The sequence below is a fragment of the Artibeus jamaicensis genome, unplaced genomic scaffold (genome assembly GCF_021234435.1).
Source record: "Artibeus jamaicensis isolate MK-2021 breed Jamaican fruit bat unplaced genomic scaffold, CSHL_Jam_final contig_585, whole genome shotgun sequence".
NCBI lineage: Eukaryota > Metazoa > Chordata > Mammalia > Chiroptera > Phyllostomidae > Artibeus > Artibeus jamaicensis.
In genome coordinates this window covers 6,225,747-6,237,751 of record NW_026521894.1, presented here as the reverse complement: position 1 = coordinate 6,237,751, position 12,005 = coordinate 6,225,747, and the positions used below count along the sequence as shown (strand labels likewise).

The 12,005-nt window shown below is 41.1% G+C and overlaps 1 protein-coding gene across 3 annotated transcripts in view; it reads left to right on the top strand.

The window, feature by feature from the left end:
• Positions 1 to 3,048: 3,048 nt before the first annotated feature.
• ZC3H12C (zinc finger CCCH-type containing 12C) overlaps positions 3,049 to 12,005 on the top strand; it is a 69,652-nt gene continuing 60,695 nt past the window's right edge. The window contains exon 1 of one of the 3 annotated variants that reach the window (XM_053670431.1): positions 3,049 to 3,212. Coding sequence is in view for 2 of the 3 variants with exons in the window: in XM_037163873.2 (XP_037019768.2) it covers positions 7,874 to 7,943 (70 nt within the window). In the remaining variant the exon portion in view is untranslated. Of the gene's footprint in view, positions 3,213 to 6,970; positions 7,338 to 7,658; positions 7,944 to 12,005 lie in introns of those variants that run through there. The other 2 variants (XM_037163872.2, XM_037163873.2) reach the window with 2 other exon arrangements.

The following is a 12,005-nucleotide window of genomic DNA, read 5'->3' as shown; positions in this document are numbered from 1 at the left end:
AGTATGACTCAGATGGCCTACCTCTTCTCAATAAGCCAGGGTTCTGTATATAAAATTTAAAAACTAGAGGAAGTCACAGATGTATGAAGAGCTAAAGACACATTTTAGAGGACTACTGAACTTCTTTCAAATAAGATGAATGTTTTGACCAAATTCAAGGGCCATGAGACACAGCCCGACTCTACTTCTGCCTATAAGTCAAAACTTGTGTGCTCTGGATTGGTCAGAGAATAGACAAGATGAAAGACAAACAGTTTCTCTAAAATCAGACCTACCAAAACGATTAAGTCATTAGATAGCTTCAGTCTATTTATCTCTTCAGTATCAATTACTTATCTCCAACCTAGGCCTATAGGTAGGTTCCACTTTGGACCCATGGAGATCTGCTTAACTCTTTCTGCCTGGTTGGACTCTTCATTTCTTTTATTTATTTATTTATTTATTTAACTTTCTTTTTTTGTTGTTTTTATTTTTTAAATTTTAATTAATTTTATTTAGTTATTTTTCAAGTACAGTTTTTTTGTCTATTTCTCCCATCCCAGCCTCCCCTGCCCCTTGCTCCCCACCTCCCTCCCATCTCCACCCCCCCTAGTTCTCATCCCTGCGTCCCTGCGTCCTTCCTATTTGTTTCTCTAAATTCCTCTCCCTTTTCCCCCTTAACTTCCCTTCCTATTCCCCTCTGGTCACTGTCCCCTTGTTCTCTATTTCATTTTTTTATTCTGCTTGCTTGTTTGTTTTGTTGTTTAGCTTCCTGTTAAAGGTGAGATCATATGGTATTTGTCTTTCAGCACCTGGCCTATTTCACTCAGCATAATGCTTTCCAGTTCTGGACTCTTCATTTCTAACTCTTGGATTCTGGTTGGCTGAATATTCCCTGGAATCTCCACTTCAAACAAAAAGTAGCCGACAGTGTAAATTTCCCATGGATGTGAGTACTTAAAACCACTTAGGGTGGCTGTTTCCCCTGATTCCTTCTGGCCTTCGTGACTAAGCTCACTTATCTGTGTCCTATCCTAGACTCTGAAGCCAACCTAGACCCTAAGTCAATGGCTTGCCCACCACAGCCAAATAGCTCTCTGGGGATACAGTGACTCAGCAGCTGACCTGCTCTGCTGATAATCCTGCTTATCCCGTGAATTGTAGACCTAATTATATAGCTGTCCCTTCCATTTTATTGTTACGATGTTTGTTATTTGTTTGGGGGAATTGTTTCTATTTTAATGTGTTTGCTGGTTGGTTACTTTTTCTTTTATTAAGCCAAGCCCCTATCTGGTTCTGCTGGTTCAGCAGTAGGTTTCTTGGCTTGTTACCCCGTATACAAGTATTTTTCTAACTCCTCAGTTCCTTTGAGATTTGAATTCTGCTTTGCCCACTATTTCAGAGTCTTGAATCTTTGTTCCCATGGTCATGTCTTTACTACCTTCTAACAGATTAATGCCTAAGTAAGCATCTGGAAACTGGAGAATCACTGGGTGTTATGGCCCAGTGGTCCGGAACTGGCCCGAGTGACTCCCATGTGCCAGGCACAGGACAGCTGGGGATGCTATAGGAAGCAAGACAGACAGAGCTCCTGTCTGCTGATGGGAACTTCCCTGAATGTTCCCCTTAGTGAAGCCAGTTCTCATAAAAATCCTTTAGAATCTGCATTTGGAACTTCTGACAAGTTGTAAAACCAGTGACTAACACCACTAATGCTGGCTGGGAATCCTTTAGCAATTATGGGATCTCCCCTTCCACATGGTCATAGAAGTCTTTCCTTCGTCTGGGAAGCCCCAGCCTCCACATATGCAACTCACAGGACTCCCACAACTTCCTCTTCCTTATGGTACTGTTTGAAAAAAAACCCACAATAAATATTTATTTACAGAATCAAATAGAAAGGCATGGCCAATAGCACACATCACCAATAAATGTAGACTTTAAAAATATTTTCTGAATAGCTCATTCAAATACCCAATTTAAAATTCAAGAGCTATAAAAGGATAGAGTGTAAAAAGTGAATCCCTCTTCTACACTTTCTTCCTAGTTATCCAGTTCCTCAGCCCAGAACAACCACTGTTGCTGGTTTCCTGCATGTCCTTCCAAAGATATTATATCCATATTTAAGCAAATACAGAGATATCCTCTTTTTTTTACACAGATGGTAGCTTACTACATACACTGGTCTTTACTGTAATTTTTTAATAAACAATGGATCTTAAAGTGTATTCCATATGAATAAAGTCACTTCATTCTTTTTAATAGGCAAATGGCATTCTAATATATAAACATACTACGATTTATGTAAATAGTCTCCTATTAATGGAAATTTAGATTGACTCTAATTTTTGCTTCTGCAAATAATGCTGCAATTAATATTCTTGTGACATAACTTTTTAATGTAATATGCATTCTAGTCAGGAAATTCTAGAATTCTGTTTTCAACTCTCAATTTTGTGCATTTGTAATTCTACATACCAATTTTCTTTTAAAAACAACAGATGCTTACAAAGGTATGCCTAAAATTCTATATTGAAATAACAATTTCAAAACTTCTGGGCAGAGTGAACTGCGATGACAAGTGTTGTCCTTGTCAAGATGGCAAAGTGCCACCTTAGGAACAATTTTTTATTCTATATTAAGTGCTCATTTTTCTTGAAATTCCTATGTCGGCCAAATGCAGTGAAAGCAGGGAAGCCATGCAGTCTGATTCAGGTAGAAAACCAAGCACATGACTGCACAACACAAGCATATTGAAACTGTGCTGTTCTGGCTCTCTGGTGGCCTCCCACAAATGCTGAAAAAGAGTCATGCTGCTCGTGTGGAATCCTGTGGTAACTCATCAAAAGAAAGAAGCTCTGGGATTGGTCAGCAGCACATATCTCATATACTCTAGTTTCCTTTCCCTAAGAAGTTGGTATTAAGAAGCAATTCTAACCAGTCACTAAAGCACATGCTCTAGAATAAATGTTATCCCGATGTATCTGTCTTACATAGGTCATGTGCTTAGGAAATGGTTGTTTAGAGTAATGGTATTAAGGAAATCTTACATTTCACAGGTTGTTGGAATTAACCAGAACTTTTCTGAAAAACATAAAGAAACTGTGAGTGAAAAATCACAGTAGGCACCTGACTATGTGAGTGAAGTTCTTCAACTACAGGAAATTAAGTGCTGGCCAAAGAGCTGAAGATGAAGGTGCTTCTGAAGGACTTCTGACATTGTTTCAACTAAGGTAAGCGTTTTGGCAGAAATGGCAGTCAGGAGACATGAGAAAAAGAGAAATGATTCTCTTGCACCCCCAAGTTTAGCCACTGAGCTCACACATGTTCAATGAGAAAACTGCTAAAGACGCTGCTAGTAAAGCTGTGGATTGAACTAGAAGCAGTTGCCAGGGGGTGTGTGTCAGCTTTGAACATGAGGGTGACCTCCAGTCCCTGGAGGTCTTAGATAAGGTGGCCTGGGCAATTAGAAGTTCCAGGTTGAGGCATCAGGGTCGGATGTTCTGGGCACTTGAAACTCTGTTTTTTTAAGGTTCAAATGTGAATCTAGGTTTGTGGTAGTCTACCAAGGAGCTATATTTTAAAAAGAAGTGCTGACTTTGCAATCATTCTCTCTCACATCCCATCCCATCTCCAACCTGTTCTTTTCAAAGCACTTGCTTTTAACTCGTGAGGCTGTTCCAGGTTTTGCCTGTTAGGGAGTCATAGTCACTCAAAAATTTAAATTATGTGTAATTCAAAGTCATAATTCAAGCTCCAGACTTGATATTATAACTCAAATACCAATTGGCTATACAGAGTTGGTAATAACAAATGTGTCATACTTGGCTGATGCCTATTTTGAAGTTTTACTATTAGACATTGAAAATTTGATCCTCAATTTTACCATTGCAAAATGAAAAGTGGAGTCAGATTACATGATTTCTAACTTTTCTTTCACCAACCTTACATTCTCTGAGTCCATGAAATTTCTTTATTATATATCCTGTTTTCTTTTTAAGTAAATATAACTTGGAATAAAGAAAAGAGGAATTCCCTAATGTTCATTATCTCAGAAATTTTCTTTCAACTCTAATAGTTATCACTTATAATTTTCATACTCTCTTAATAGCAAATAAAAGCCTCATTTACCCAACTATTTGCCCTTTCTAGATAATACTATAATATGTATTTCCACATTCATAACCAACTATTACCACAAATATATGCCTGAAACAAAATTATTCTAAACATTTGCCCAAAAAGGTAGTTCCTCTGCCTCTAAACTTGCCCCTTTTTCCACTCAGTAACATTATAGCCTTCACATTCACACTCACTAAGTCATTTTGGACTTCTCCCTTTTTTTAATTCCATCTTCATCAAGTATATCCAATCGTTCAACAAAAACTTGCTGATTGTTAAGTCACAGAGGCTCACTAACATGTCCCTGTTTTTCTCTCTCTCACTGTTTACTTCATTATTTCATGTCAGTGCTCCCATATAGGTCATTAAACTTGTGTTCCCGCTTCAATTTCTCCCCTTTCCAGACCATCTGATAACCATCACAATGTTGGTTTTCCTAAAATAGGATGTTCTCTATGTCACCTTCTGTTTAAAACCCTTCACAGAGTCCACACTGCATAACCTCCAACTCTCTCTCCTTCCCTTCTTCCCTCTCCTTCTTCGTTCAAGTCTCTGTAATTTAAAGCTTTGCAGCTTTTTTAATCCCTATTTTTCTTTTCTCCCTGGCATTCTCTCTTTGTTTATGCAGTTTCATTGATATTCCCTTCCTTATCCTCTCTGCTTATCAAAATATTATTCATCATCATTGCCCAGCTTAAATTTCCCCTTTTTGAAACTCAAAATCATCTGTGTAGACTTCCCAACCACTCCAATCTAAACAGATTCCTCTGTCCTCTGACTGATCCTTCACTGCATTTCTTACCCATGACACAAAGTTAACACTTGTAAATTCTCTCATTTTCTTTTTGTCTATGCCTTTATCTTCCCAACTACACAGTAGCTGGTAATTAAAAGCAGTATCTTATTCACATAATGGTTCCTGATTCTAGAGTCAAACTGCCTACATTTTAATCATTGTTCTGTTACTTATTGTGGTTTTGGTCTCAGTTTCCTCATCTCTAAAATGGAAATAGTGATAGTTATTCTCTCATAGGGGTTTTAGGAGCATTGTATGAGAGAACACACTCAAGTGCTTAGATCATAGTAAGCATTCACTAAATTTTAGCAATTATAATAATTATGCACGGCTCTTACTGCGAAGGACCTCATACAGTGCCTTACTCTATAACTATGTTTAGTCAATGGAATTTGATTGTTGACTGAGGGGAATAAGGTAGACTGCATGGGCAGTATACTGGGGAGTAGGGGGAATTTCTGGCTTTGCAAAAATCGTGCCAAAAATACCATCAATATTGTTATCAGCCAGCCAGCCAGCCAGTCAGGTTCTTTCTAATTCCCCACCCCTTCCTAATACTGCTCAAGAGACTTTTGAGGGTTTGGTTCAGTAAACTGGAGATACTTTCCCAAAGCCTGCTTCCCTTCCTGCCAAAACCGACCTGACTGCAGAGAGCAGGTTGCCAGACTTCCTAAGGGTCTTAAAGATGGTACTAAAAATGTGGACCAGTGGGCTTTCTTATGCTCAAAATGAAGTCTAGGAGCCAGCTATTCTAATTATTACACCCCAAGACTGGCCTACTGAGGTGGAAAGCAGACTCAGTGAGATGCTCCCCTTCCATCTCCCAAGCAGTGAGAATGCCGATAGCACCAGCCAGTAGAATGCTCTCAGCTGGGGCCCCATCATCAATAGCTAAAGAGCAACAGGTACTGGCCCAAGAGATGAGGGCATCTGTGCTGCTCAACTAAGTCACAAAGGCAGAGAGAAAAAGAACATTAAACTGGAAAATATCAAGTTTGAGCCACAATAAGCATCATGGGTATCACTACCATTAAATAGACCAAGCATATTCAACAAATCCAAGTATAAACCATATATGTTCTATTGAAAACTGTTCAAAGAGGGAAGAAATTTTATTGAAGGTGAAAAAGTGCTATCCAAGGCATCAACTCTGTTCCAATGAAGCAAGTATGTGCTCAGGATGCAAACATCCGAAGCCGTGTAATGTTGGGAAATTTTCCTAACCTCAATTTTCTGACTGCTAAAGGGGATTATAACTTAGCTCACAGGGCTATGGTGAACCATAAATGAGATAATGCAGTTAAATCGGGCTACCTAGTCCAGGGCACAATCTACATAATTCCCCTTCCCTCTCACTCTAGAAGCTGATGCATACTGCCCAAGGCTAGGAGTGAAGCACCTGGTGACAAGTCCACAAGGCGGTGAATAAGATTATTTGAATACTTCTGAATTGTTGACCTAGATTGTGCTGGGTGTTATATAATTCACAGAGGTGAAAGCTCTCTGCTGCCAGTGCTTTTCACACTACTCAGGAGCCCACCTCAGTGAAAAAGGCCGTCTCCTCCCAACCTCCTGAAAAAGATCTAGATTTGTCCTGGCTTTAACCTCGATTTTGATGTGTTGCCAGTAAGGCCGGTTTCCTTGCTGAAAGACGTCCTTCTCCTCGAAGAAATCCCAACAGCTTCATTTAACTTCCTTTATTTGTCTTGATAATGCCGGCTGAGGTTTTACTTCATTAGGGTTTATTGATATTAAGAAACAACCACGGGAAACTTGCCCTAAGAAGGCAGACTCTCGATTTTCTCGACTGCCCAGGGATAATCTATGTTATCGCTGGGTGAAGAAGATGTCGCGGAGCGGACAGAGGCTGGGGGATTGGAGAGGGGAGGTGGGGACCCCGGGGCTGGGCCGGGTTGGGGAATGGGCGCGAGGAGAGGAGGCGCTGGAACCTTAGACAGCCTCAGCGGCTGAGTCGAGCCCGACAGGTTCCAGCAGCTCCCCTCACCGCGCTCCACGCCTCCCGGGTTTTCCCCTCCGCTCAGGGTTTCCTGTTTCAGTTCTCGGTGATCTCCAGCAGCAGGTGCTGGTTTGCCAACGTCGGCTTCAGAAGAGTCAAAGGAGAAGGAAAAGAGGGAAGGGGAGGCGGAAACGGCGTAGCGCCAGCGCCGGCGGCGGCCGCGGGCGGGAGGTGGAGGAGCGAGCAGGCAGGCGGGACGGTCGGGTTTGCTCTTGCCCGCGGGGCATCGGCGCGGGCGGCGCGCCTGAGCCGGGGCCCCGGCGTGTGGCCCGGCGGGCGGCATGGGGGTGCATCCCGCTCTCCCCGCGCCCTAGCGGCGGCCGCGGCGGCCCTGGGCTGAGGCGACAGACGGACGGCCGCTGGAGGGCCACGGGGCTGCCCCGGCTTCCAGGGCGTGTAATGGCTGCTGAGAAGAGACTGCAAGTAGGTTGAGCAATGCGATTGAGCCCGGGTGCGCGCGCGTGTGGGGAGTGAGTTGTGCAACCCCGAGGAGGGGGCGAGGGGGCGCGGGGGCCCCAGCCCGGGGGGGCGGAGGATCGAGGGGGCCGCGATCGCTGCGGGCGCCGCCGCCCGCTCGCCGCCTCCTCGTGCGGTCGGCTACGCCGGGTAGCGGTCCCGCAGGTTTGTCCCTCGGGAAAGGGGGTGGAGAGGGCCCACTGCGGTGAGTGCTGGTCTCGAGGGAGCCGGGATAGGGGAGGGACTCCGGCCGGGAGGCCGCGCCGGAGCGCTGGGCGGAGGGGCCGGTGATGTCCAGGCCCTAACGGGTCGGACGCCCCGCGGTCGAGTCAGTGAGCTCCCGGGACCGCCGGGGCTCCGGTGGAGCCTAGGGGAAAGCCAAGCGCACCGCCCTGCCTGTGGAGCAGCACCGCGGGGATCTCGGGAGAGGCGAGGCCGGTCTCCTCGGCCCGGAGGCCTAGGTGCGGTCCACTCCCGCCCGCCTCGGGGCACAGCGGCCGAAAATGGAGGCGAGCTCGGGCGCCCCAGAGGAAAACGGACCCACAGCCCTGCTCCTGCAGCTCAGACCCTCGCGCGCTCTTGTGCTGGGGCAGCATCCGACACCTCCAGCCCCAGCCATTAGCTTTTATTATCCCTCCATCCTGCATCGCCACCGCCCGCGGGCCGGCCCTAAAGAAAACTCATCCGACCCCGTCCCTCCTGTACCTCTCACGCTTCAGTTCCAGCTCAATTTCCATTTTCACCCAGTGTTCATGTTAGCTGTGCTGGTTTACATTTTTAACTCCGTACAAAGGTGTATTACAAATATAACTTCAAGAGCTGAATCCCGCTTTTCTTCCTTTGACAGCCTCATCCTTCTCCCCTTTTAAGATCCTGAAAAAACAGCTTTACCTTCCAAGGACAGATTACTTTTACTGGGTTTCTTGCCTTTTGGGTAACCGATAACAGTCCTGATTCATGCTCTGTGTTTTGTGATAAAGAGGTGAAATGCTAATTCAGATTTAGTGCAAGTTTTCCTATTGGTTGTAAGACTATTGGAATATCCCCAGGCCCCTTGTTGATTGAGATCTTTTTTGTTTGTTTGTTTGTTTTTGACCATCTTAGAATAGATGAAAAAAATACTAGGGCTACGTATATTTAGAAATTTGGAAAAGTTATTCATTTCTTATTTCATCATATTTTCCTAATTCATATTATAAACAGAAAACAGTGGATATGCCTCAAACATATTTTTCAGACTTTCCAAGAACAACAATTCACAAATACAATTATTTTTATTTTTTAATTTAAATTATGTTCATTGTTTATGCTATTACAGTTGTCCCAATTTTTTCCCTTTTGCCCCCCTCACCCAGCCCCCCCCTCCCTCAGGCAGTCCCCACACCATTTGTCCATGACTATGTGTCATGCATACATGCTCTTTGCAGGTATATTTATATTTTTAAACTCTTAATATATTCAGGGTTCAATGGGTATAACTTCTATTTACTTGATCACTTACATATACAATTAGTTTTGGTAGCAGTTTTTTAATATTGGTGTTCCCTGATGTCTAAATATAAAGAAAAATAGTGGAATCAGCTGTGGACGGTTGGTTCAGTTGGTTGGAGCCTCTTTCCTTGCACCAAAAGGTTGTGGGTTCTGTTCCCGGTCAGGGCGCATTCCTAGGTTTGGGGTTCCATTCCTGGTCAGGGTGGGTAGGAGATGCAGCCTCTCTGTGTTTCTCTCTTTCTCTTCCTCTCTGTAAAGTCAATAAACATATCCTCAGGTGAAGATTAAAAAATAATAATGGAACCAAATATTTGGGAAATTATTTTGGTAACCAGAGGAAAATGCCTATTTCAGACTTGTCTCTCTCTCCACCTCTTTTCTTCCAATTTGGCATTCTTATTTTAAGTTACCGAAATCTGTCTACTTGAAGGTACCCTGAAAATATTAGAAGAGTCAAGTAACTGACTATAATTCAAAATGTTTAATTGGATATTTTTACTTAAGAATTGGTTTTACTTTTCAAAGTAAGTTAGATAGAATTCTGCCTATAGCATCTGGTCATTACAAAAGTACATAAACACTATAAGCAAAGTAAAATGAACTTTTAAACAAAATGACAACAAAAAAGGCCAATATTTCTTAGCCTGCATTTAATAATGGAAGTCTAATGAAACTATTTTATTATAATGGAAAATATTAAAGGATCAGAAACAGAAACTTGGAATGTCTGCATACTTATGAGGATTTTTATTAGTCACTTCCTTTTACTACATTTTGTTTTAATTACAAAACTAATAAAAATATCCTTTATATTAATGACTTTTCTGGAGCTATGTTTTCATGAATTATATTGTCATATTAGACCCCAAGTGGTTAATTGAAATAGTATTTTCTAAATAGTTTTCTCATTCTACAGTTGGGTCACCTTCTCTTCATTTTAGCAGACAAAAATTTTTTCTACATTAATTTTAATTTTTATAACAGGTATAAAGGTGTTGCTCTCATTTTAAAGTTTTTTATGCCATTTTATACCATCTTGTACCCTTAGTGTTTTCCATTGTCCTTATACATAAATCCAGAAGAATTCTACTTTTATTCTAATTTTATTGCAATTTTAAAGAAACAAGTTGTGTAGTAGAATGTGTTTTTGTTTTTCTGGTATTAGAATTTAGGTTTGTAAACTAATCTCAGTTACTGTTCACTTAAGACTGATAAACTACTCTTCCCTCAACAAATAATCATTTAGTGACAGTCTAAGTGCTATGTAAGGCCCTGACATGTAAAAACAAAAAGAGAGATTATGAACCAATAGAACATAATGCTGGATCAAATGTGATCATTGACAGGAGGGAAGAAGTAAAGTCAGGTACTGGGGAGGGTTACATTCCAGGCCTCAAAGGTAGTATTCAGTTACAGGCAGACCTTAAGAGATATTGCGAGATCCGTTCCAAACCACTGCAATAAAGTGAGTGGTGATCTTTTTGCTGGTTTGGGTTTTCCAACATCTGTGAAGTGCAATAAGGTGGGGCACAATAGAATGCCTTAGGTAGGGCTGGGTGGGAGTCACCTCCAAATGAGTACTGTGAGTCAAGGGTCCTGGCAGAAAATCAGGGAGTGGGTAGTCTAGCGTGCCCAGAGCATTCAGTGGTAGGCTTTAATTCAGAGTATTAAGTAACAAGGTCAGTAAATAACAAAAATTTATTAAATCAGGATTCCACATTTATACCTAAAATATTGAATCCTATTTGAATCTCAAATATACCAAATGTTCTAAAAAATCTTCATGTGTTTTAGGAATTAATATGCCTCATGGACCTATAGCATTTAAAAATCTCATGTCTTTACAAAGCTATAATGTTGTGATTCATCAAAAACATGTTATATTCATTGCTGCTATTTCACTATTAACAGTTCAGCAAAATTACCAACAATTGAGAATGTGATGTATTTTTAAAAAAATATTTCATGCCACCATCTATCCAGTGTCCTGGTAATTCAGTATGAGTTTTCTCTCTTTAATTTTTCTCTGTGACAGGATTGTTTTACTTTTCTAAAATGAAAATAGGGAATAATCACCGATGAAGCATAGCATTTATAATCATGCGCCACAACACTGACAGTAATTCTTATGCATCGTGAACTAGCCTAAAGCAAAATCCATGAGCACATTCTGAACATTCAAAGCATTCTACCTTTAGGATAATTTTATCAAATCGCTAACTGTGTATAAGAAATACACAGAAAATCTCAAGGTCTCTCTGCTCGTTTGTCTTGAACATTTTCCCCTAGCACCCCCACCCTGTACCTTTTCTTTGGTTCAGCCTTGTTAAAAAATTCAGGCCTCAGCTTAGATCTCCATAGGTTTACTCCATTGTAGTTTAATAACTTATATCAAGCATCGTTCTAAGTGTTTCACCTGTATTAATGCACTTAATGCTACACTCCTATGAAGAAGTATTTCATGGCTCTTTTCTGATGAGGAAACCAAACCACAATGTGGTTAAATAATTTGATGGTTCTCACAGTGTTGGCAGAGCAAGAGTTCCCAGGCTGAGTGCGTTAACTGAATATTAAGGTCTCTGGAACCTCACATATGTTAATAAATGTGTCTCTTATTCTGAGGATTAGATAATATCATGGAATTATCTTTCTTGGGAGTCTGGTTCTTAAAATACATATCTTTTTCTTGTACAATTGGAATTAGACTTTTTATAGAGCTTTGTGTTCCATCTTCCTTTCCCCTTTCAACACACAGTAAGGATTTTCTTACGCCGTTAAAAATGTTTCAAATGTTATCTTCTTAAGAACATGTTATTTATTTAATCATTCTCCTATGCAGTTAAACTTTTGGGATTTTGGAGGGGCCCAAATTTAAATATCATAATGCTTAAGTTGAACATCCCAGTAAAAAAATTTCTTTCTGTATATGTTTCTCAGCATGGATTCTAAGAAGTAATCATCCAAGATATAGATATACTTTAAGGTTTGTGATGGTCAAAAAGCTTTCCAGAAGAGCTGTACTGATAATACATATACCCATTAGCAAAGAGTGAGTGGTGATTTCATACTGTGTTTGAACACACTAAGAATTAACTTTCAAATTTTTTGAGTTTGTTAAATGAGCATTAATATCTAATTTAAATA